General features: G+C 33.2%; 2 protein-coding genes and 1 pseudogene across 2 annotated transcripts; 1 reads left to right on the forward strand and 2 right to left on the reverse strand.

Moving 5' to 3' along the window:
- Positions 1-532: 532 nt before the first annotated feature.
- On the reverse strand, positions 533-6,631 carry LOC133677512 (probable LRR receptor-like serine/threonine-protein kinase At3g47570). The gene is made up of 3 exons (XM_062099591.1): positions 5,733-6,631; positions 1,348-1,589; positions 533-1,114 (listed from the first exon to the last, which is right to left on the reverse strand). The coding sequence occupies exons 1-3, from the start codon at positions 6,629-6,631 to the stop codon at positions 690-692; spliced, it is 1,566 nt and encodes a 521-aa protein (XP_061955575.1). The 3' UTR covers positions 533-689.
- Positions 6,632-8,786: 2,155 nt separating this feature from the next.
- Positions 8,787-10,997, reverse strand: LOC133676571 (tyrosine decarboxylase 1-like; annotated as a pseudogene).
- A 13,975-nt stretch (positions 10,998-24,972) lies between these two features.
- Positions 24,973-26,661, forward strand: LOC133677247 (uncharacterized). The gene has a single exon (XM_062099161.1). It carries the CDS (start codon positions 25,176-25,178, stop codon positions 26,418-26,420), a length of 1,245 nt encoding a protein of 414 aa, XP_061955145.1. The 5' UTR covers positions 24,973-25,175; the 3' UTR covers positions 26,421-26,661.
- The last annotated feature ends 1,234 nt before the right edge of the window (positions 26,662-27,895 follow it).

Below are 27,895 nucleotides of genomic sequence, written 5' to 3' on the forward strand. Positions count from 1 at the left end.
AATGAAGTCCCTAATTACCCATGAAACTTCAATTTTCTTACAATTAAACCCCTGATTCATCCAATTAAACCTCTTAAAAAATCAATTAAGTTCCTAGACTTTAATTTATTCCAATTAATACCCAAATTAACTTCAAAAATTGATTTTCCTTACAATCAAGTTCTCAATAAGATTAATTAAGTCATCCAAAATTCTCATCAAGTCCTTACTTATTCAAATTTGTATTTTTTCACCCCAAATAAAAATATTTTCATCAATGGAGCCCATTGTCAATGATAATTGGGTTGCTAATTTTACTAATCTTACAAATGATGGTCTTCCAACCTTTTCACTTCTCATTTTGGTTTTTCATCACAAATTTTGATAATTTTTTATGCTTTCTTCGTGTATATCCTTTTATATTTGAAATTTTCTTTCTTGATTTTTTATATGGTAAAAAATGAGTAATGAGTACCAACAACAGTAGATGGATCCTTATTATCATATTCAGGAAATCTAAAGCCGGCTACTCAAAGAACCTTTGATTACGCCAATCATAGTCAGGCACATAGCAGTATCACATCGTGATAGAAATATAATGACAACATGAGAGTTTTTTACCTCGTAATAACTGAGCTGACAGTCCAAATGCCTAATTAAGCTACGAGTTCACACTATGTTCATTTAAAATCTACTGCAACATTCTTACCTCACCTGTTAATAGATCTAAAGAATGAATCTCTGATTATTTGCAATCTATTCACAACTATGTTCATCGCCATCCGTTTCCCAGGTGATTTGTTAGAGCATGAGATTCCGATTTCCATAAGAGACACCAGGCATTCCTCAATGTTGCTTGTCCTGTTGACTTGAAAATCATTATTGAGGATTATTGCTCTTTCTTCTATGCCATGTTCATTTACCTCATTCTCATAAATCTCTTCTTCAGCTAGCATCGATGGGTCAATGATAGCCATGACATTGCCAGGGAAAGCCATATCAGCAAACTTGTGAATATTTAGATCACCTTCGAACATGTCATCAGTAGGTCTTTTTCCTGTGAACATCTCTAGCAGTAGTATTCCATAGCTGTAAATATCTCCAACTACAGAAACTTCGCCTCTCATCCCATACTCTTCAAGTGGCAGTATACTATCATTTTGAGAGATTCATGTGCAATTCTAATTTAGACACTATGATAAACAAAGCAGATGAACTGTAATGTACAAAAGAATGTTTCATAGATTTTAGCAAGTTTTTTGAAGGATACAAAACTTTTCAGCAGAGAGTTGTGCAAAAGTAGTTGCGATTTAGGGATAAAATTAGCAATCATGAGTTCAAGATGATTCGTCAGGTTAAGACCCGTACCTGGAGGGATGTAGCCAATTGAACCCTTTAAAGCTGCAGAAATTGTTTGATTTATAGAGAGATTCTTGGATGCTTCAGAAAGGAATTTAGCTAATCCAAAGTCACCAACGTGGGCTGTCATATCGTCATCAAGGAGCACGTTGCTTGGCTTTAAATCACAATGAACGATTGTGGTTTCACAATGGTGATGGAGATAATCCAATGCAGAAGCAACATCGATGGCAATATTGTTGAATATTAAACTCAATCTAGATGGTCAAGGAAGGCAACCACCAGCTGCCACCGACCAGCCGCCAGCCACCAGCCGCAGCCGCCAGCCGCCTTCACACCACCGTCCACAGCCGCCTTCACACTTGAAGGTTGAATTTTCTTGTTTTGAATTCGTGTATAAATAGCAAGCTGAGCTTATGCTTTTTTGTGTGGGAGAGTGGAGAGATTAGAGAGGAACACTAGAAAGAAAGAGAGAAAGAGAAAGGGCGTGTATTGTAAGCTTTTTGTGTTTGTAAGCTTTTGTTCTTGAAATAAAACCTTGTGTTTTATCCCCTCTGAGTGTTTCAAAGCCACCACCAGTGGTTCCTTCCACCAACAATTGGTATCAGAGCCCCGTTCGTCAGAAAACAGAAGTATTTTCTAGGATAGCCGAATTTTCAAAGTTGTCAAAAACAAGTTTTGATCATTCCACCATGTAGAGCTCATCCATACGAACTCACTGCCGCAACAATCAGCTCAATCGGACACCGGGGTGAGCTACACGCGCCGCCTGAAGATTTTGCACTGTTTGCCCACGCGCAGACCACGCGCCCAGAGGTAGACGACGGCTGAGCCACACGCGCGCCATATTTGAGCCGTTTAAGCCGAGCCGCGCCGAGCCGTAAGCCAAGCCTCCAGCCGCGCCGAAGAATATTCCCGAGAATATTCCCTTTTCAAGCCGAGCCGCTAAGCCGAGCTTCTCTTAGCCGAAGCCGAGCCGATAGAATATTCCACAGAATATTCCCGGTTCAACCCAGCGAACCGCCCGACGCCCAGAATTGGTTTTTGGACCGGTTCACCCATTTTCAGACTCGATTTCTACAAAGTTAGACCGGTTCCTGACTATTTAGACCATTCCGGATCGATCTACAGTGTCCGTTTTGCCAAATTCAACTCCCAAAAGGAGATATAGTCATTAAAAGAGCAAAATGACTACAGAAAGTACATAAACACTCATCCCGAAGCTGACCAAAGACAACTATGATAGTTGGTGCATCAGATTAAAGGCATTCCTTGGTTCACAAGAGTGTTTGGAGATTGTACACTATGGTTATGATGAACCAGAGTCCAAAGAAGAAGAAGATGCTTTACAAGAGGCACAGAAGCAAGCCCTGAAAGTCAACAGAAAGAAGGATAACAAAGCAAAGACCATCATCTACCAAGGTCTTGATGAAGATACATTCGAGATCATAGCTTCCGCTGAAACATCAAAAGACATATGGGAGGCTCTCCAATAAAAGTACAAAGGTGCTGACAGAATCAAGAAGATTCGTCTTCAATCTTTGCGAGGTGAATTTGAGTTATTGCAAATAAAGTCCTCAGAATCTATTTCTGATTATCACACAAGGATTATGGTGATAGTCAATCAGATGAGGAGAAATGGAGAAGCCATCATAGATTCTCGAATTACTGAGAAAATTTTGAGATCCCTAGATCCAAAATTTGATTTTGTTGTTGTCGCCATTGAAGAGTCCAAAGAAGTGGACAAGTTGACAGTGGATGAACTTATGAGTTCTTTGCAAGCTCATGAGCAGAAGATTGTAAAGCGAAATGGAGATAAGGCCATTGAGCATGCCTTACAAGCAAAGCTGTCTCTCAAGGACAGATATGAGCAATGAGAGACTTCAACAAGTGGATATACCACTCAAGCAGGAAGTCAACAATCCAGAGGAGGATTCCAGAGATTCCAAGGAAGAGGTTCTTGGAATACAAGCTTTAGAAGAAGAGGTGGTAGAAACACCACCAGAGGAGGTCGAGGACAACAAGCATTCACTCCTAGAGGAAGAGGAGGCGGTTACAATAACCGTGATAAGAGAAATATCCAGTGTTATAGGTGCAATCAATTTGGGCACTATAGCACTGAATGTCAAAGGAAAGCTCCGTTGGAGATACGTGAGCAAGCCAACTATGCAGAGAAGGATGACAGAGAAGAAGCTGCATTTCTTGTCCCACAAGAACTTAGCGAGAAACAGGAGAATATATGGTATCTAGATACTGGAGCCAGCAATCACATGTGCGGCTACCGAGAGTTATTTAGTGATCTAGATGAGACCAAGCAAGGTCTAGTTACTTTTGGAGATACCTCAAAGGTTCCATTCAAAGGTAAAGGCAGCATCCCAATCAAGTTGAAGAACGGCGATTCCAGCTACATCGCCAATGTCTATTATGTCCCAGCCATAAAGCAGAACCTGATCAGCTTAGGTCAACTTTTGGAGAGAGGATATACTTTTTACTCGAAGAATTGTCATCTGACAATTAGAGACAACAATTGGAGATTAATGGCCTATGTGAAAGTGTCCAAGAATAGGATGTTTCCTTTGAATATCCAGTATGATGCAGCAAGGTGTTTGAGTGCCATCACCAACAGTGAAGAATGGCTTTGGCACCTGAGGCTTGGACATCTGAATTTCACAAGTCTGAAGATGCTAGCAAGCAAGAAGATGGTCAAAGGTTTGCCTCACATTGATCATCCAGATGAAGTCTGTGAGAGTTGTGTCCTCAGCAAACATCACAGATCCAGTTTTGCCAAAGAAGTCAACTGGAGAGCAAAGAGGCCACTGGAGTTAGTACACACAGATGTGTGTGGCCCAATTACGCCTATGTCGACTGGACAGAATAGGTACTTCCTCACTTTTATTGATGATTTTAGTAGAAAGACGTGGATATACTTTCTAAAGAGGAAGTCAGAAGTATTCAATTGTTTTAAAGATTTTAAAGCAATTGTGGAGAAGCAAAGTGGCTACATGATCAGAACTGTGAGATCTGATCAAGGTGGAGAATATACAACAAATGACTTTGAAGCATATTGTATACAACAAGGCATCAGACATCAGACAACACCTGCGTATACACCACAGCTGAATGGTGTAGCTGAAAGGAAGAATCGCACGATTCTTGACATGGCAAGAAGTCTGCTCAAAGCAAAGAAGTTGCCCAAGCAATACTGGGCTGAAGCTGTATCATGTGCAGTGTATCTACTGAATCGCTGCCCAACCAGAAGCTTGCAAGGAGTCATTCCAGAAGAAGCATGGAGTTGTCACAAACCAAGTGTTACTCATCTACGAGTCTTTGGTTGTGTGGCATATGCAAAGATCTCAGATGCAAGAAGGAGAAAGCTTGATGATAAAAGCGAGAAATGCATCTTTGTCGGATATGGTGAAAGAAGGATGGGATACAAGCTGTATAATCCCATCACGAAGAAGGTGATTATGAGTAGAGATGTTATCTTTGAAGAAGATAAATCTTGGGAATGGAATGATGATAAAGAAGCAGTCAAATGGATCAACATTGATTTGATCCTTGAAGGTGAAGAAGTACCAACAGTACTTGTCGAAGAACCGATTGTGCCAGCAGCTGAACCACAAAGTCCGGTACACAGATTCCCTGTATTCAACAGGAGGAACACACCAGGAGCATCATCATCAACACCACCATCAGAATCCTCATCAGAAGAACCAAGAAGGATGAGGAATCTTGAAGAGCTGTACGATGCCACTCAAGTAATGGAAGATACAAATTTGTTTTGTTTCTTTGCAGATAGTGACCCATTAAGCTTCGAGAAATGGATTAAAGCAATGGATGAAGAACTACATGCCATTGAGAAGAATGATACCTGGAAGCCGACTCATCCACCAGAAAACAAGAAAGCAATAGGTGTCAAAAGGGTCTACAAGACGAAAGCCAAATTAGTGGATAAAGGCTACAAGCAGAGAGAAGGCATTGAAAGGAGAAGTGTTCATGCTTGGCATGACATCCCTCGATTGAGTTTAAAGGGGAGATTTGTTGAATATTAAACTCAATCTAGATGGTCAAGGAAGGCAACCACCAGCTGCCACCGACCAGCCGCCAGCCACCAGCCGCAGCCGCCAGCCGCCTTCACACCACCGTCCACAGCCGCCTTCACACTTGAAGGTTGAATTTTCTTGTTTTGAATTCGTGTATAAATAGCAAGCTGAGCTTATGCTATTTTGTGTGGGAGAGTGGAGAGATTAGAGAAGAACACTAGAAAGAAAGAGAGAAAGAGAGAGGGCGTGTATTGTAAGTTTTTTGTGTTTGTAAGCTTTTGTTCTTGAAATAAAACCTTGTGTTTTATCCCCTCTGAGTGTTTCAAAGCCACCACCAGTGGTTCCTCCCACCAACAAATATTCAGTCTTTGAGTAAAGCTCAATTTCTTAGTTCGATATTGATGTTCAGTTGTTGGATGTAGCCACTGGTCTAGATTGCCATTAGACATGAACTCAAAAACAAGACCTTTGAAATCATTACCTTGAAGATCAATGGTCGAGCAAGCAGTGATGATCTTCAGGAGATTACGATGCCGTATGCTTCTTAAAGAATTGCATTCATCAATGAAACTTTTTGAAGCACCTTTCTGAGGAAGGTTCATGATCTTAATCGCAACAATTCTTCCCTCACCAGAAAGAATTCCTTTGTATACAGATCCAAAACTTCCAGAACCAATCAAGTTTTCAGCAGCGAATCCATTGGTTGATTTTATGAGTTCCGAGTATGAAACAACTATTTGCTCCTCCTCAGGGGTAGGTGTGTTGGAATTCCTTGGTAACTTTCTTCTGATACAAAAAATTGACAGAGAACACAATAGAACAGAAATGAATACTGCTGCAATTGTTGCTGGTATTACTACCTTGAAGGAAATAGGTTCTCTGGGTTTTTTCCTGGAGCATGGAGGTAAATGCAATTCTGGGATACCTCCACAGAGCTTATCATTTCCAACTACTGAGAAGGCACTTGCATTTGCAAATATACCATCTCTTGACACTTCCCCCTCTAAATTATTATGAGAAAGATTGAGATGCCTGAGAACTGAAAACCTGCCAAGAAATTCAGGGACCCTCCCAGTTAAATTATTTTCTGACAGATCTAGTTCTTCCAAACCTCTTAAAGTTTCCAAAGATTCTGGAATCAGCCCTTCAAACTTGTTCCCCTCTAAATGAAGGCGTTCTAAACTGATACAACTGCCGAGTGTACTAGGAATTGTACCTGACAATTTGTTTCCTGATATGTCCAACTCCATGAGATTTTACTTGATTCCATAGTGGGGAGGGGTCGTTGCATTCATGCAACGTGTAGAACATTTTTTGGAGGCCAAAAACACTAGATTGCTGCATCACCATATCCGATGAGTGGCAACACTTTTATTGGGCTGGTGTGTGTGATGGTTCTTGACAGTTTGGCAGTAGTCAAGTTCTTTCTTCTCTTTATTTTCTCTCTCATGGTATTGAGATGCATGTGGTCAAGTAAAAAAAAAAATATTCTCTTATTTTATTTTAGTTTTAATTTTTAATTTTTGATTATTTTTTATTATTTTATTAATTTTTTTAATTTCATCCCTATAAATTAAGTTTTCTTTGATTTTTATATTAGATTTGACCCTTGGTCTTTTAGTTACTATTTTTTTCTCTTCAATTCCATCTCTTAAAATTTAATTTGATTTAGTTTTTATATTAGTTGTGGTCCTAATTCTTTTAATTATTATTTTTTTTCTTTTTAATTTCATCATCTGAGATTTTATTTAATTTGATTTTTATATTAGATTTGGTTATTCTCATTCTCTTAATTGCTATTTTTTATATATAATTTTTCTAATTGACTTTTATTTAGCAACTTCATCCCTCGTCATTTTATCTATTTTTTGTGTTGAATTTTGTTCTTATTCTTTTTAATTGCTTTTCTTTCTTTTCCATCCTTTTTTTAATTAAATTTCTTTTCTTGGTTTGGCTAGTTAACCCTAATTAACCTTGAAATTTTTTTCCCTCTTTTTTAGATTGAGTTTTTTTTTATTATTTCTAGTTTGTTTCCTCATTCTTTTGTTGGTTTTTCCTTTTAATTTTTTTATGGAATAATATTTTTTAATTTAGCCCTTAATACAAAATTATCCACCCTCTTGTTTTTTTTCCTTTCAAATTTTATCCTCATTTTTTTAATTTTAATTTTTTCTTTTGAATTTTTTTATGATTTTTTTTTTAATTTCATCATTTGCAGTTAATTTTTTTCTTAAATTTAAAATTTGTGGTTTTTCTAGATTTTGTGTCTCGAATCAAATGGTTTGAGTCATGGGTTATTCACTCTTTTGTTTATACTACTCTAATTAAGAATATTTTCATTTACCCTTTATTCTAAATATATCCTGGGAATATCCTTATTATATATATTTTTTTTGTCCTTTATTCCTTTTTGTTTTGCACTTTAGCTCATTTGTCTAGTTTGCTCTCCCTTTTAATTTTAAATTATTTATATATTTTTTAAAAAAACCAATGTCAACATCAATTCAATAAAAAGTAAAAAAAATATTATGAACCGTTAATGTTAAGGTATTGCCATGATGGTTAAGCATGTATACCTTTTTTATTTATTGGGCTTGCAAGGGCATTTTTTAAATAAAAAATAATTATGTGCATATCATTAGACTAATTTTGATGATTGGGCTTGAAAATCTTGCTATAAAAATAGATTAGAAACTTAATGTATATTAAAAAAATAAAACTAGCTCCTATAACATATTGAAGAATTTTCTAGATAGATTGAACTATTAATCTTAAAAAAATATTAGCATAAGATACAATCTTATATATATTGTCGCATATGTGCGGTGTCGTGGTGATTGTCCATTCTATCAGGTATATGTATCTATCTGACAAATATAACGAAATAAAGAATTCTTGTTTTTTATCGGTAAAAAAATGATTTAAAATCTTTTTTTTAGTACTGTTGAAAACAGTATTGTTTTGATGTTTTATTTTTTTTAAGAAAAGAAAATGTAATTGGAAAGAAACAAAAAATGAGTTATGAAATATATAAAAAACTCTGTCTCGGTCTAGCCTTACTCTTTTACTACCATATGTTTCTGAAGATTTTCTTATTCCATTTCTTACGTGCCACTTAGAAAACGTACTCATAATCCCCTCTGAAAAAGGCTGAAAACATAATACGAAATTTTTTTAAAAAAAAAAAAAAAAACTGCATGGAAAGGTATCAAGAATTATGAAATTTAAAATAGATGTCTGCCTTACGTAGACTTAATTTGTTATTTAAACTCAGCAATTTAAATTTTGCTTTCAATATCAATTACGAACTAAAACATAATCTTCTTGCTGAGATCAAACCACGGACAATTACAATATTATTTTTATAGTTTTATTAGAGATAACATGTTCTGCATCATTCATTAATTATCCAATAGCACCTGTTTCTTTGACAAGATCTGCTGCCGTTTCTTGAATCAACTTCCACAAATCATCTACATGTCGTTCTTCAGTCAAGGTTGATCCGATCGCACAGCGTATGATAAACAAGCCACCAACCACCGCGTGAGTCATGAATGCACGACCACTTTCATTCACTGCAGCTAGAAGCTTACGGTTCAATTCCAAGCCTTGGAATTCATCGTTGTGCTTGAGCCTAAAACAAACCAAAGAAAACCTCCTTCGCACCACCACCTCAAACCTACTGTCTTTAGCCACCAGTGACTCAAACCGCTTAGCCAAGTTCACATCGCTACGAATATAGTACATAAGGTTTTCTAATCCATGTAAGGACTATGGACACCACTTATCTCCATATTGGTATGATATTGTCAACTTTGAGCCTAAGCCCTCATGGATTTGCTCTTGGGCTATACCCAAAAGGCCTCATACCAATGGAGATATTTGTCCATCCTTATATACCCATGATCCTCCCCATTTCTAGCCAATGTGGGACTTTGGTCATATACCCAACAATCCTCCCCTCGAACAAAGGACCACCGAGCCTCCCCTCAAACCGATCATTCATCCGTCCACTCTCAACCAACCAGGATTCTTCATTCTCTGCTTCACCGTGTTGGGGTCAGGACACGTCCATGAAGCATCCGGAGAGCACTACCTGACTTGAGAGTTTGCTCTTTCTAGGTCAACTCCTCTTCACCATGTTGGGATCAGGACACGTCCATGAAGGGAGCACACTGCCTATCCAATAGAGCTGCTCCATGGATTACATCGTGATTGGGGGCCCACCACCTTCTGTTCTGCATTCCGAGGATTCATCCATCATGGCTAACTCCGGGGGCCTGGCTCTGATACCACTTGTAAGGACTATGGACACCACTTATCTCCACATTGGTATGATATTGTCCACTTTGGGCCTAAGCCCTCATGGATTTGCTCTTGGGCTATACCCAAAAGGCCTCATACCAATGGAGATATTTGTCCATCCTTATATACCCATGATCCTCCCCATTTCTAGCCAATGTGGGACTTTGGTCGTATACCCAACAATCCATGCCTACAAATCACAATCCAAAGCTTCAGAGCTCTGAATCGCCCACTCAATGCAATTTGCCAATCTTTGTAGTCCACTACGTCATTTGATTCACTGGCATTGTTCCTCAAGTATTCTGCATCACTGGACAGTGACTCGATTAATAAACGAGGCTGCTTAACCCACAAGCAGCAACAATCCATGTTAGTGAGTAACCATTTATGTGGATTCATGCTCAACGAGTCTGCAAGTTCTACTCCATCCAGGTAATGCCTGAATTCAGGGCATATGCATGCACTACCTGCGTAAGCTGCATCAATGTGAAACCATAGATTATATTTCCTGGCAATTTTCCCCAGATCCATAACAGGATCAACAGCTCCACATGCTGTAGTGCCTACAGTAGCGCATAAAAATAAGGGAACAAATCCAGCTTTGATATCATTTTCAATTGCATCTTCCAATGCTTGAGGTGATAACGAAAATTCCGATGAAAATGAGGTAGAGAGGCATCGAAAGTTAGAGGATGGAATTCCAACTAATTTGACTCCCTTAAGTAGAGTTGAATGAGTTTGATCAGAGGCATAAACTACCAGCTTCGTAATGTTTTCAGCTCCAATCATTCTCAAGGTCTCGTCTCTTGCTGCAACTAGGGTGCAAACTATAGCCTCACAAGTGCTACCGTGCAAGACACCACCTCCGTTTCCTGAGAACAAAAAAGTAGATGGGAGCTTGAGCATCTTTCCCATCCAATCCATTACAATGGATTCCAGTTCGGTAGCAGCAGGAGATGCAATCCAGTTGAAGCCAACAACATTAAGGCCTGTGCAGAGCATCTCACCAACAAACCCTGCAGTGCTTGCATTTGCTTGGAAGTAAGCAAAGAAGTTAGGGCTTTGCCAATGAGTGAGGCCTGGGATAATGCTACCAGTTACATCTTTGAGAACATCTTCTAAGGATTCCTGGCAATATGGGGCAGTGTCTGGCAATTGGGTCAATTAGTACCCTGGTTTCACTTGGCTTTGACCGGGTTGTTTTCAATATTCTTGTAATAATCAGCAATGAAATCGATCACCATTTTGGAATCATTGGTGAAACCGTTTTGGGTCTAAAGGGGAGAAAGTGTTTGTGGATAGAGAACCCATTTATTTCTTCTCTTCAAGTGTTTGTGGATTTATCATGAGTGGAAGGGTGGTCTTTATAGGAGATTAATTACCAAATCAAAAGACAAAGAAATGAACTGCAAAAAATATATATATAACTAACCCCGAACACACGACAATCTCCATTTTAGTATAAAAGTTCATGTGGTTGTCAAAATACCCACGTTATGAAAAAATAGACAGACTTTTGTTATTGCATGGACAAACAGGAACCAATAAAGGCATAGAACGAGCGTAAAATGGTAAAAGCTCTAGTGGGCGGAAAAATATTTGTCGCCGTTTTTTTTTAAAAAAATCCTAACTTATATTTATTAAAAAATATAGGTTAAATATATTTTAGTGATTAATTTCTTAAATTATTTTCAATCAAGTTATATTTTATTAATTATCTCAATTTAATTTATAACTAATAGTTCTTAATGTATATGATTCATTAGGTTACTAATATATTAACCTAAATATAAATTATAATTCTAAATAAATAGAATTAAATAAATCAAATAATTTAATTTATTATCAACTCAATAATTTATTAATTCATATTTGAAGATCAAAGTGTGTACCGTCTAGTAACGTGTTATGATCCCGTAAATATTAAGAAAGTCATAAGTCATTTAACTTAATCTTTCAATGACAAATTTCTCAATGTAATTATTATCTTTTCATCAATAATGTTTCAATTTATATATTTTAGCATGGACTGGGTCATTCATGTCAAATCATATTTGTTCGCAACATTATAGTAATTAATTCTTTGAATAAAATTTAAAACTCTTTTCAAATCTCATTCCACCTTTTGCAATGTGATAAATCAAATACTATTTGAGAACATGTAAAACATTTTTTTAATTCATCCAGAATGATGAATCCTCTCTTAATCACTCAAATATATTCATATAGTTTATGTTTTATAAGTTGGCATGGGTTCACATCTTTTTTTTGTACTTTTTTTTGTTTTTCAATCTATTACTCAAAGTTGGTTTTTAAAAAATAAGTTTCGTGGTTTTCTTTGTTTTTATTTTTATAGAGTTATCCTGGTCTCATTGACCAATAGATTTGACGAGTTAACCTATATGGTTCACACCTTTATTTTTTGCTTTTTAATAACTAATTTTCTTTTTTTAGCTTCCAATATTAAGTTTGTTTAAAATGGATCTTCATGGCTTTTTTATATTTGGTGCTTTTGATCAAATGGTTTGGGGCACCAGTTTTATAAGCTAATAAGGGCTAGCATCATTTTTTTTTACTTATTTTTGTCTCATATGATATTGGTTCTTTTTTAATTTGGTTTCATGATTTTTTTTTCATTTTTTTTTGTTGTTGTAAGGTTATTGAGATCTCATGATCTAATCTGTGGGGTTAGTGAGTTGACCTGAGTGGGCTCAAGCAAGGGCAAAATGAAGGGGTGGCAAGCATGGCCCTGGCCCTATAAGACATTTTTTTTATTTGATAATTAAATGTGAGGAGCTGTATTTTTTTTTTAATGAGATGGGTCCTTCTTACAGTAAATATATTTATTATCCTTTGCTTTAGCTTTGAATTCCTTTGACTTTGCCTTGATCTTATGGTACCTACATACCTACATGGAAAGAAAAAAAAATAAAGTTATCAATGTGTTTTTTTGTTATCTTTTTCTCCCTAAAGTCCTAATATAAATGCTTGCAGCGTAGTAGGTTTATACAAATTACAAACAAAATTTTCTTGTGGAAAAATTGAAGCAGAGTATCGATTAATTCATCTTTTATTAAACAAAACAATATATACCTATAACTTAAATTTAAAATATATTTTTATTTTGTTTTGAGATGTTTATTAAGAATTTAATAAGATTTTTTATAATTTTATTATTTTTGCTCTTTTTTTTCAGATCTGCTAGTTCTAACAATTGTTTTTTGAATTCTTGATAGTAATTTTTTTTCTAATTAATTAGATATATTTTATTGGTTCGTTTTGATTATGCTTGGATTTTTTTTATGTTTTGTTTTTAGCATAGCCACCAAAATTATCAATTTTTCTCACGATATATGTTTTGATTTTAGGTTAAACCATGAACAAAATAAGAAGAATTGATTCTTTTTTAAAAAAAAATAAAAATATTTATCCACTAGTTGATAGGTTGATTTGGCTTATTTTGACCCTTCCTGTTTCGACAGCAATTACTGAACGAGCTTTCTCAGCGATGAAGATTGTTAAAACAAGACTTCGCAATCGGATGGAGGATGATTTTCTTGCAAATTATTTGATTGTCTATATAGTAAAAGAAATTGTTGAAAGATTCACAATTGATATAATAATCGATGATTTCTATTATATGAAAGAACGATAAGCATAATTAAAATAAATATATAAAAATCATTCTTTATAATTTTTTATTTTATTTCAAAGTTTATCAAACATAAAATAAAGATTCGCTTTAGCTAATGTTTCTTATATACATTGTATGCTTATATTTGATAGGTAGAAAGACCAACAACATTAAAGTGATGGATACATCAGAAAGATGAAATTAACTTCATTGCTTTGACTCAATTTGGTATTGCTCCAAACCTTTTACCTTATACAAAGGTCATATATGTTTGTAATAAGTTATTTGAATAAAACTAAATCATGTTGGTTTTTTTACAACTCATGTAGAATAAGTTAAAATAAATATTATATCTTGTTATATTATTTTTGGCTATCCCTAACAAATAATCCTAGCTCCGCCCCTCAAGCCTCTTTTACCATATAATTACTATTTTTCTAATCTTTTCGATCTTATAATTCAGCATTGGTTTTAAAAAAAATTAAGTTTTATTATTTTACCCTTGTTAAACATTTAGTTTTATCCATCATACAAAGCGTCCCCTGTATATCTTTCTCTTGATTATTTTTTCCAGTCACATCAAAATGCTTTGCATATTTCAGCTGTGTTAAACACGAAGTCATTTTTTTCCTGTTGCAGTAACTTTCTTGTTTTCTATCAGGCAGGTGAAGAAAACGGAAGATGGAAGTTTTTCTTTCCCCATATTATGAAGGCATGGCTTAAAAGTCTTGCATGAAATTGTTTCGGTGTAGAATTTGACAACCTGACAGCCTGAGCACAAAAAGGTTTGAGCTAAAAAGATAACAGAGGACTAACATTTTGTTGTAACCGGGAAAGTCTAAAGTAGCTTAGATTACAAAAATCCATGTGGTGAGCTTACAGATCACATCTGCCTTTGAATTTAATCAGGTTGTTGATCAAAAGAGGTAGCGTCGAAATCATGCAACTTTTTGCCTCTTATGATCACATCTCTTTTCATGTCTAGGTTTTAATTTGGGATCTAGTATAGTTTCATAAATAGCAAGTAGCATATATTATTTGCAACGTATTGTATATAGCATGTATAACTCTTATTTAGCTGATGTTATTTGTGATTTCATTAGAAATTTAAACCTAAAATTCATTTTCTTGTTTTTTATCTTTCTCTCATCCTTCTCTCCTCAACCACCTTCTACTTCGATCTCACCACCTTCTACAACCTTCCTCTCTCTCCTCACAGCACAAAAAACACCCATATCAGCAATACATCACCTATTTGTCTTAGCCCTAGATCAACGACTATCTCTCTCTCTCTCTCCACCGCAATGACTTTCTTTTTCTCACTTACTATATAACTCAATTTTGGACCCCCCAAATTTATTTTATAAAAAGTGTATATTTTTTTATTAAAAATCCAAAAAAAATAAAATATATAAAAAAATTTTTAAAAAAATTAGGACATAAAGAGATAAGCTTTCAAACTGCAAAATACCATAAAAATAGTTAGATTGGGATGTTTTGACAAGATAAGATGAAGAAAGGAAGAAAAATGAGGTTGAAATCCAAATTTAATCAAAATTGGAAGAATTAATTAAGTTTAAGAAATTAAGTAGACTTCTAACAAGTTTAATTGACTTATTTAAGGACTTAATTGAAGAAAAATTAAATTTGAAAGTTAATTGGACAAAAATTGAAAAAGTTAATTGAGTTCAGTGACTTAATTAAATTTCTAATAGATTTTGTGGATTCAATCAAGGACTCAATTAAAAAATTAAGTTTGGAGGCCTAATTCGGATCAATTCGCAAAGATTGGAAGATTAGGGATACAATTAAAACTTTGAAATGCTATATAAATTGGTGTAATCGTGGGGCTAAATTGAAATAAATTTGATGTATGAAGTTCAATTGAGAACCTCATTGAAGAAATCTAAAATCAATGACTACTTTGTAAAACACGCTAAAATTTGAGGTCGAATTGAAGAAAGATAAGGATGAAATTGCAAGAAATACAAAAGATTATTGTTGATCGGGCACTCCATTGCAAAGTATCAAGGATTCAAGGACCAAATTAAAAAAGACCATATATAATTTCATTATTTATTTTCTTCCCTTAAAACAAAAGAACAAAGATGCTTAAGTGCTCCCCTTTTAGTTCTAATTGCTCCCTCACTTCTTTATATACGTACCATATAAATCTTATATCAACTTATAGCATGGTATATTTAATTCACTCTAAACCAAAGTTCCAGTTTATATTGCATTAAAAACAACTACAAATTATTTCCTAAAAACACTACCCAGAACTGTTTTTTTTACAAAAATAATCTTGTGTCCTCCCTTGTCAGTTTTAGGACAAGCTTTTGTCTTAAACTTTAATAAATGGCTGGGATCTATTTTTTAATATCAAGGGTCGAGTTCTTGTCAACCGAAGAGCCCTGGAACCTCCTCATCTCTCCCATTAAAATCTCACAAAATCCTAACCCAAGCAGTCCAATACCAGCGAAGTCTCCTCCTGAGCAGCAACGAAATCCTTCACCATGAGTAGCAGAAATTCCAAGACCAGCTACCTCTCGTCAGTCTCGCTAGCAGAGGTTGTGCTCCTCAGGCTGTGACCGTCATATCTCTCTCAGCAACCCCACCGTCGGCAGAGGTTTGTTCTCCTCATTCACGCCATCAGCTTCATTTGAGCAGCAGCAGCAGAGGTTACTCCTCTCAGACCAGCAAGATCGTGAACCACAGTAGCACATTATTCCTTCAGCAGTCTTAGCTTTCCTTCGATCTTCATGGAAGGCACACCGTTCGCTAGCTATGTATAAGACTGGTGTTTTGAAGTCTTATAGTGAGTTCTGGGCTGGGCTCTTATTTTTTAATTACTTTAAATTTTCAAGAACAAAATTTCATGTCAGCTTTTGTTGTTCATCAGGCCTTAAATCTCACTTGGGTTATAACGTTTTTCTCGGTCAACACCATGGGCCCTTCCTCTTTTTATTATTTTTGTTTTGGGCAAAGTCATTCACTGAGCCCATTTCGTTTTTTTTTTTCTATGGATAGACTTGAATAATTGGGCTGGCATTTAATGTAGAGTCTCTAAATTTTATTTGGGTTTTATATGTGAGATATGGGCTAATGAATGCTTTGTTTGTAGTTAGATATTAGCATAAGTTTTGGACTGATGTGTTGGTTTTAGTTTCAGCTAGAGAGCCCAGCCCGCCTATGAAAGGCGTTAAGGTCATGTTTGACTTGACAAAAATTTTATAAAAAAAATACAATTTTTGGATTTATAAGGCTTATTTGGCAAACATGCCCTAAGAAAAATTTCAAACTTTGCATTTCTACTTTTTTTAGTGTTTTTCTAAATATCTACTTTTTATAGTATTTTTCCAAACATGACCTTAGTCTAATTTTAATATATTTTCAAAGTTTTGAAAGATTATTTTGTAATTAATTTTGAGTTTCTCATCTTTTTTTACCCTCTCATATTTGATATTTAGTATGGAGACCTCCACACAATCAATATTAAATAAAAAAGTTTTCTTTTGCAAAAACAACAAAATATTTCTTTTAAAATAATAATTTAAATATTTTTATTATATATGGACAAATCTCTCAAAAATAAAATATACTTACATATTTTAGCATATTAAAAAATCACAAAAATAGTCCTTTTATTTTTACATGATTTTTTTGGATTTAGTAACCAGTTTATTAAAGTAATGAGAACTTGGCTTATGTTTAAAAGAAATACCAAAAAAATTATTTTTTTATCCCAATATAAATGATTATGAACTTATATGTAAGACGTATTTTCGATATTAAAAAAGAAAAATGCATTTTAACTCTAAAATGGTTAAGCTTTAACCTAATAAAATAAAGATCTTCTTACTGATAAAGATTTTTCTTAAATCTTAGACATATCAATAATTAGAAAACACAACAATACCTCAATTTATATGAGACAAATACACAATACAATTTACCTTAAGTAAAGTGTACTGAAAGTGATACATTCTCTTTATACACAAGCAATCCTCTAGTTAAGACTCTAAGACTAGCTAGAAAACACAAAAATTATTTTTTTTTATCCCAATATAAAGGATTATAAACTTATATGTAAGACGTATTTTCGATATTAAAAAAGAAAATTGCATTTTAACTCTAAAATAGTTAAGCTTTAACCTGATAAGATAAAGACCTTCTTACTGATAAAGATTTTTCTTAAATTTTAGACAGATCAATAGTTAGAAAACACAACAATACCTTAATTTATATGAGACAAATATACAATACAATTTACCTTAGATAAAGTGTATTGAAAGTGATACATCCTCTTTATACACAAGCAATCCTCTAGTTAAAACTCTAAGACTAGTTAGAATTCATAGTGACCAAAATAATATGTGGCAACTCCATCCCTTCTTTTTTTATATAAGAAACAAAAATTTCTTATTCTTCCCCCCATCACTAAAGAGATCTTGACTCGGGAAGACAATCGCTGCAATATCATATATATGCAACATGGCTAAAATAGTTCATTTTAACCCTAAATGGTAGACTGATTAATTGTAAATAAATAAAGGTGAAAACCAAAATTTTATTTCTTCTCATAAAAACATCCAGTTAATACTGAGAAGAGAGAAGAATAGAAAGAAAATTTAGGATTAATTGAAGAAAGGAGTTGAGAAAAGAAATTAATTAAGAAAGAACAAAAATAATGATTTGATTCAACACGGCTAACACGCAAAACTCATTATTCAAGTTATGAGATTGAGATAATACTATGTAAAGCAAATTAAAATAAATTAGAAAGCTCAACACCCAATAAATTCAATATTAGAGAATGAAATTGAAAAAAAAATTCTAAAAACTTTTGAGAACCAAAGTGAAAAAGTCCTTGGTATTTCAAAGTAGCAATATAAATTATGAAGTCCCGTAGTTGGAGGATGAAATTTAAAAATAAAAAAGTCCCAAAATATTTTAAAATTTAAGGATTAAAATGAAAAAAACCTCAACATTTTAATATTCATTGATATATGAAATGTGAGGGTTTTCCGGAATATGTTAATGGGGATCAAAATAATGCAATAGATTATAAAAAAAAAGGGTGAACTTGATTTAAACTTTTCTTTTTTAATGATAAAAATATTCTCGAATTAATTTGTGTATACCAAAACTAAATTCTTTCTTTGAAAAGATATTAAGAGGGCACACCTCATATCAGCTAGGTGCTTTCAAAAGAGTTTAATAAAACTCCACGGGTGTTTTGAACTCAAGAAATTTGAGTACACCTCGTTGACCACCAAGCCAATCCTATGGAGTTAAATGTAGACTTAGTTAAAATACAATATAAAGGAGTATCCTTAGACCAATATACATGTTAATCAAGACTAAGTTCTTTTTCTAGATAATTTTAAAGACACTTCCACATCAACCTCGTACATTCGAAGAAATTTAATAAATTTTCATAGGTTTTGTCCCTAAATTTGAATCTAAGAAATCAGTAAAGGGAGTTTACTTTTTTAACAGCCAGGCCAATCCCATTAAAGTTAAAGTAGGCTTAGATAAAATGCAAGAAAAAAAGTGAAAATCAAAAGGCCTCAAGTTGATGTCCATGTGTTAATGTGGATAGAACAAGAGTTTAATATAAATTTTAAGCTTTTGATCAACTTGAATGTCAAAAGTGGGTCAATTTGTAAAATAATAAGAATATTAATTAAAATTATTAAATCTATTCCAGTTCCGTCCAGCTCGGCTTATGATCTAAACCAATTCTTGGCTTGCATGTTGGGTGAGTAACCTAAACAATCAATTATTTTTAAAAAAATTAAAACTATTCTGTTTTTAGAAGAAAAAAAATTAGTTTGAGTAAACTATTTTTGAAATCTGGCTCCGGTTTGGCTCGGCATTGTTTAATAACTGTAGTACTAATATCCTAAAGTTGATCGACTGATCATGGCATGTTTATGGCAGCCTTGAAAACTGATCGTGAATTCGTGTCGAAGCACTGATCATTCAAATCAATATGGACTAAAATTGAGAGGCTATGGGAAATGACACCTAAATTTATGAGATGTTGAACACCGCAAGCTCTCATCATCCCATAAGACAACGGTGCCAAGGAAACATAAGGGACATCAATAAACTTGCGTTGAAGCATGGGATTTATTACTAGAAAATTAATAAATATAAATAAAAATATTGATAAAATTGTTTTATTAATATATTACAATGATATTTACTAAATGAATTTTTTATTGTTAAATTTTTTGGTAAACACTAAAAAGAATATTCCAACTATATATACCGAGAAAGTCGCAGTGGAAAAAGAAAAAATAAAAAAAAAACCAAACAATATATACAATAATGTGTAAGTTTTATGAATAAAGTTGTAAAAGAATTACTGCAAATATCATTATTACTATTAAGTCACTGAAGAAATTACTGATAACACTCTGTCGATAATATGTAATTTTACTAATAAAATTATATATGGCTCTCTAGTCAGTGATCTGTTATATTATACCGAAAAAATTATCTACGGAATGAAGTGGATATTTTTTTTGCATGCATTTTGTATTTATAAACTAATCGGTAAATTTATTAATGATGAATTTACTAACAAACTAAAAATTATAATAAGTATTTTTTTATTGATATTTTTTATCCATGACGATGTTGTTTGTAAAATAATTATAAATAAATTATTAATAGAAATACGGATTGAAATTTTCGTACATGAAACTATTACCAATGATTGATACGATGGGGATGTAATTCCTCGTTAATTCTTTGCTTCCAAACTGGTTTTAAGAAATATTTATGATTTATCTAGTCCAGACGTGGATGCTTTGTTTTCTTATAGGATTCCAAATATGGACTTGGTCATGATACGACTATAAAATATACCTTAAATGATTCAAAAAAATGAAAAAAAAAAAAAAGAGAGTATAGAAGGAGAGGCATGGTTTGCTATTATATTCAAAAGTCATCATCAATATCAATTTCAACATAACGTGGCGTGCCCTTCACAAACCTGGTGGATGCATGGCATGCTCACAGAGAATTTTCACAAAATCAACACAGAAATAATCTATCCAATAATACTTGACAGAATTTTAGCATAATTCAAGATCTACTCTCTCTCTCTCTCTCTCTCTCTATATATATATATATATATATATATATATATATATATATATAGCGAAATATATAATCAGTCAACATGTGTACAGGCAGGTTTTTTTAAATGAATATGAAGGCTACCAATTATCAAGGAGATACTATAGAAGATGGTTTTCCACCTGGATCAGCTTCCATATATGCAGGCTATATATCACATGAATTTATTTTTCTTTTTTTAAGAACTATAAGATATTGATACAAGTAGAAGTTGGCTCTAGGGGAAATCTTTAGCATATCTTAATTAACCCAAATAGATTTAATTGCTCAAGGGGCAAGCTATCATGAAGGTCTATGTGGACGAGTTATATAAAAAAGATGGTTAATATATATCATAGAAAAAAATAACTAAAATAAATGGACCGAATTTTAAAAGAAAATGTGATAACAAAGATATATAAAAAAAAATGCTTATAAGAAGTGAAAAAATTACAAAGTTAAATTTCAAGATAATCCAATGCTAAAAGATGAGATTAGAAAAAAAATAATGAAAAATAAAACGTCTTGAATGAACCCGAGCTAGTATAACAAACTCACAACTATGGTCATGAGACCAATGCTTATCAGGAGTGAAAAAATTACAAAGCTGAATTTCAAGATAACTCAATGTTACAAGATAAAATTGGAAAAAAATAATGAAAAATAAAGCGTCTTGAATCAACCCGAGCTAGTATGATAAATTCACAACCATGGTCATGAGGCCGGGCCATCTTTATAGAAAGCAAATTGAAAGAAATAACGATGGTCAATCCCCAAAACCCAAATGTAGAAAGATAAAATAAATAAAAAATCACTTAACAAAAAAACCCTAAAAAAATAAAACACCTACAAACATGAGTAAGGTCACCAAACCTCATTAGTCAGATTATGCGAACAAAATAACCTAATAGAAAGCAAAATGAAAAAAATAAAAAAAACTTAATTTTAAAAATAAATCATTTTTTTAAGGACAAAACTAAAAATAAATATAAAAAGAACAACCTCAAAAAAATACATAAGTTAATTAGTCAAACGTGCAACCCAATTTATGAGATCAAAATAATCTGATTGAAAGAAATTCACGAAGCCTATTTTTTAAAATAAACAGTGTAACTTATGTTAATTTTCTAAACTCATGACTCGAATTACAAAGTTGGAACCATCTCATCTGAAAAAATACACACAAAGCTCAATTTCCAACAAATCAAATATCAAAAGATAAAATTGAAAAAAAATAATTACACAAAAGAATTAAAAAAAACAATTAAGAGAATGAGGACTAAATTTAAAATAAAAATAATAATGAGAGACCAACCTAGAATTTTGAATTGAAGGGAGGAATTGAAAAGAAAAATCAAATTCACAAAAAGATCTAAAACAAAAAAAATTAAAATCAAAAGAATGAGGATCATATTTAAAAACAATAACCATTTTTTTTATATTATAAATTAATGTTTTATCCTATCCACGACAAAACAGAAAACACGTACAAGGAAGGTGGCTAGTTGCTATCTAATTCTTCTATTGTCTCTAGTGTGACCCTAATACACCAAAAGAAATTGAGTCCTTTTTCGGTTCAACTTGTTAATGTAACATTCGGCATATACAGTCGGCGTGTTTGGATTTAATTATAATGAAGATGCCGAGAGTATGTGACAATCATGCATATGGTGTCCTCTCTCTATTTTTCTTAATCCACTTGATAATTAACTTTTCTTCGAAAAAAATAATATTCTGAAGTTGGTGTTGGTGACAAGGTTGTCAATTCCGTTTCGGTAGGTGTTTTGTTTTTTCAATTGGAACGGAATGTTTCAGTTTCGGAGTGTTTCGGCGTGCCGTTTCGGGATTGTACTGTTCATATATATATATATATATATATATATATATATATATATATATATATTCAACAAACATAATTCAAATTCAAGATAAATTAATTATAAATTATGCAATACAAACACAATGCCAAACAAATATAATTTTAAAATTTAAAATATTTCTAAATAGTCAAGATTAAATAGATCTTTAACTTAAAGTAATTCAACTTAAACAAAATATCAAAATATTATGAAAGTAAAATGTTTTAACACAAATATTTTAAATATAAAGTTAGGTCAATGTTATTAAGGCTAATGAAATCTAAAGCATCTCTTGTTTTGCTCAAATTCCTATAAAGTATAAACATGAAAAAAACAACATGAATATAAACCATATATATTAGTGATAAATCTAATTTTAAAAAATTAATATCATTGTTAATGAAAATAGTAATAATAATTTTCAATGTTATTATTAATATCATTGTTATAGAAAATAGTAATAAAAAAGAGCTTTTTATAATTGGGTGGTTTAATTAATTAAATTGAATAAGGTTCAATTTGATTCAATGGCTTTTCAAGAGCGGAACGGAACATGTGGAATGGAACAGGAACGTTTCGGGCGGAATTTAGCCGAAAAATCCGGAACGGACCGAGATTTAAAATGAGATGAAATTTGTTCCGTTTTGTTCCGTTTTTTGAATTGGTATGGAATGTTTCGGCCATTCCGGACGGAACGGAACGGAATTGACAACCTTGGTTGGTGACATTTCCTCTGCCACATAATGGAGACCAAAATCATTTAAATGGGTGTTTCAGTATGTATGTGGTAGTGATTATTTTTCAAAGTATTTTTTATTTTAAAAATATATTAAAATAAAAAATATTATTTTAAAAAAATTAATTTAGATATTATCATTTTAAAATGATCTAAAAAAATTAAAAAAATATTAATTTTTAAGTTCAGCATGAATAAGTCTTGCCACACCCTTTTAGGGTTCAGGAAAATCTAGCAGGCCCTTCTTTCACTCTCAATTATGACAGATAAAGGATATGTGATTTTGAGTAAAAAATATTCTTTTTGTCTCTGGGTTGAACTAAATTATAAGTTTAAAGATTTAAACTTTGTTCGTTTCTCAGATTTTTTTTTATTAAAATATTTGTTAGTTTTTTTTCTAAATCCCAATATATCATTTGACAGTTTAAATTCATGAAGAAAATCATATAACGAGAGATTTTATAGAAAATCTAGATGTTTTAATAAAACAAAAATGGTCAATGAAAATTATAAGACTAAAATATAGATTTTCAATAAATTAATTTATACTTGTATTTAATCACCAGCGGCAAGACTTTTCTTCTGTTTTTTTGTTTCTTTTTTTCAATAATCCTAGATCGAAATTGTTTTTACTATATCTGATATTTTTTAATTATATTTTCCAATTTATCTAATATATGTTTAATTTTTTTGGTATTTTTCTTGGTTTAACGCTTGATCTTGTTTTTTTTTTTTTCTTATAATATCTTGCTCTTTTACGAGTCTTTGAACTGCAATGCTAATATTTATTTAGAAAAAAAAAAGGAAAAAAACCCACTAATATTCACTATCAACTTATTTCGTAAGTCACAAACTCAAGAAGCTATGGGCAACGATGAATTAAATCTCTCTCTGTGTGTTCTTATTATCTTGTATAGAACAACAAATAAATAAATAAATTTATTGGTTCCAAAGGCTTTGTTTGCTCTTATGGAGCCACTAGCTGGTTGAAAAAGAAAATGGGCTCGTGTGATTGACAAATAAATACTCAAAGCTTTTCTTATTCTTTAATGTATTTTTTTATTATTTATTAACATGAATATCCGGATCAGTTTATGTGTACTTCAACTAATTTTATAAAGCCTGAAGTTAACGACTATGTAAGTCTCTAATAACCTTAAAATTTATAAAACTCAAACTAATAATCTCTAAAAAACAAATTTAAAACATGATTAGTTGAGCTAGATACTCATGATATATCTCTTTTTAATCTCTAAATAAGCTGTCAGAAGCCTTTTTTATATATATATAATTATTAATTGTGCCTTCTTGGGATGCCAACTTTTGAGATGAAAAATATGAACATTAAGGTAAGATCAATCGAACAAGGGATCAGATCATGCTAGAGATTAATCAATCAAATGTATCTGCAACCAAGAATTAAATATTGATTAAATTAAGGACATGTAAAACATTGTAGTTTGCCTGAGATTACAAGATTGATAAGACACATCTTTTAATCATCACGTCTTCTGGTCTTCCTGCCTCAGCTTAGGTAGTTAAAATATTTTTTTGTTAAAAATTTAATTTTTAAATTATTAATTTTAATTATTTTAAATAATTTTAATATTAAATATAAATTTTAAAAATTAAAACGACGAAAATCATTTCAATATATTTCTAACCTAAAATTATTTTAAAATGCAACCTGCAAGACGCTATCTGACAGGGCAATTAATAAAAGTCTTGAGCGAGTGCCTGGCAGCTTCTCCAAGTTAAAGAATTTCAACTGAATATTTTTTATTTTGTAATATTTAATTATCATCAAGGATGACTTAATTAGAGTAATTAATTGACTAAGATTCCTCTTGTGGTTCTGTGTTATATATAAATCAATTAGAGTAATTAATTAGGTTTTTGTGGTATAAACCTGGCTTAGAAGAATATTTCAAACTCAGACCACAGCACAAAACTTACGACTAGACAAGAATATTCAACAGACTTCGCGTCGCAGCCTCCCAGGAACTTCTATATTCATGTTATTCACATCATTCTGGCCACTGGGAAAGATCCTTTACATTTGATATTTCTTCTATAGAATTTATATCCCTGATAATCATAACCATATCTTTCATTCAACTACAGCCATGATGAGAAAAGTTTCTCACAAGATGTTTGATCACCAGCAACTCTGTCGTGCCAGAACCCCTATACTATCTGCCATAGCATTCACTGCTACAATCTTTTTTGTCTATGCAAACGGTATCATTTCTACCATTTCCTTACAATCATCTTCTGTTAGCACCAAAGAAAGACAAATCATGTCGACTGTCATTAAGCAACCACTTCATTCTATGCAAGAAGAGATTAAGGAAGTTGATCGTAGTGAACATCAGAGTTCTGGAATTCCTCCCTTTAACCTCACAGTAGAGGAAAGAATCGAATGGTTTCGGAAGAAGGTGCCGGAGTTTGAGATTTTGAAGGCAAACAACCTGACCAAGGAATTTCTCGGTCGAGTTCTTGAGTTTTTTAACAATGAGTGCGATGTTCAATTCTTCATGACATGGATTTCGACGGTAGAATCCTTTGGAAGAAGGGAGTTCCTGGCCCTGGAAAGTTTGTTCAAAGTCCACCCTCATGGTTGCTTATTGATTCTATCAAGAGACCTGGATTCCATACAAGGGTATAGGATTCTGAAACCACTTCTTGACCGCAAGTTCAAAGTTGCTGCAATCACACCTGACTTGTCCTTTTTGTTCAAGAACACCCCAGCAGAAACTTGGTTTGAGGAGATAAAGAGTGGGAACAAAGACCCTGGTGAAATTCCTTTGGCTCAGAATCTATCAAACCTCATTAGACTTGCAGTCTTGTACAAGTTTGGAGGGATTTACTTGGATACAGATTTCATTGTCCTGAAAAGTTTTGCTGACTTGAGGAACGCAATTGGAGCACAAAGCATTGATGTGTCCAAGAGTTGGACCAGATTGAACAATGCGGTTCTAGTCTTCGATATGAACCATCCACTTCTACTCAAGTTCATAGAGGAATTTGCTTCTACTTTTGATGGAAACAAATGGGGGCATAATGGGCCCTATTTGGTTTCCAGAGTAGTGCAGAAAGTGGCTGGAAGACCTGGGTATAACTTTACAGTCTTGCCTCCTATGGCATTCTATCCAGTTGGCTGGAACAGGATAGGTGGTTTTTTCAAGAAACCAGAAAACAAAGTAGAATCAAGATGGGTAAATGCCAAGCTACTTCAGCTAAGTGGGGAGACATATGGGATACACTTATGGAACAGGCAGAGCAGTAAATTCAGGATTGAAGAAGGAAGTGTCATGGGTAGATTGATATCAGATCACTGTGTCATTTGCGAATACAAATACAGTTCTTGAAGAAAATCTATGAACAGAAATGTGTCGAGTATGGCTGCACAGGTACAGAGTCATCAGACGCAGAATCAACAGGATCCTCCAGTTGATTAGAAGACGAGCACACTCGTTGGAGCGTTTTACTTGTTTTATATGTTGATTCCATTTATCTCCCTTTTAATTATCTTTCCTTATTTTCTTGTTCCAACGTAAATAATATAAAAACAAATCTCTTACAACAAAGTTGTAAGATCATTCTTTCTTCCGAATTATGGGCAACTGATTGTTTCCTTCAACATTTTGATTTTGTATAAAAAGGTTATGATCTTTTCTTTTCTTGAACAGGAAACGAACTAAGGTTACATTCTAGTTCAGGAAATCTTACCACAAATCATAATCCTAAGCCTTTTCAGTCCCAACCTGAAACTAGGCCTCCTAAATCTCCATAAACGAAGTCCTGGCAAACTCCGAAACGATTTTTTCCTGGTTAACTTGTGATTGCTTTTCTTTGCCTTTCTATCCTTGGATTCAAAGTCGCCATTCCTGCCGCTACCGGAAGTAAAATTACCAGGTTCATCGGACCCAGAAGTCCCAGTCTGTCTGATGGATGCCCATGGATGAGTATCACTGCTCCCTAGAGGGATAGGATTTATTATCGGCGAGCCACTGGAATCCTGAAAATGGGTTGCCAAACTAGTGCGCTCCATGTCAAATAATCTCCTCAGAGATGGGCTTCCAGCTTTCATCAAGTCCAGCACACTGCTACTTTTGAGAGAGGCAGAGAATGAAGAACAAGATGCCGCTAATTCTAAAATCCATGAAGAGATTTAGGAAAGCCGGCCATAGCAAAATGTTGTTCCTATTCTGTATCTTTGGGGAATCAAAGTGGGTACTTCGGGCATAAAAATACATGAGCAGAGATCACTTGCCTAACGCTGGCAAATCCTTGAAACTTCTGTAATAGACAGCCGCAGTTGAAATTAATCACTCCTGAACTTGGAAACGTAATTGAATATGAAATAATTATTAAGGATTACTTCGCACACAAGCCAAGCCATCAAAAGTATTCGTCAAACCACGAATACATGGAAAATAATAGCAAAAAATCAGAAATAAAGGCAGATGATGGTTGCGTCCAGATAAACAATACCATCTTCAACGCGTTTCGCTCCATCTGCATGACAGAGTTGAATACTGATGATCAACACAGCAGGATTTTCTTTTTCTTTTTTTTTTTGTTTTTTAATCAGGTAGGAAATATTATAGTTATTAAACTTGATTAAAGTAAGGCCTGGATTCACCTGAGTTGAAAAAAAAAATTTAAAAGATTAAAACAATGATATTTCGACAAAAATAAATAAACTATCAAAAACCATTTAAATATACATCAAAGGTCCGGTCAAAAGACGACCATTCATGCGGACACATTGAGACCATTAATGAGAAATGCATTCTCCTTCTTGACGAATGGAGAATTCAGAAGTCTTGGGGTGTCCTTT

Source organism: Populus nigra, chromosome 17 (genome assembly GCF_951802175.1).
Source record: "Populus nigra chromosome 17, ddPopNigr1.1, whole genome shotgun sequence".
NCBI lineage: Eukaryota > Viridiplantae > Streptophyta > Magnoliopsida > Malpighiales > Salicaceae > Populus > Populus nigra.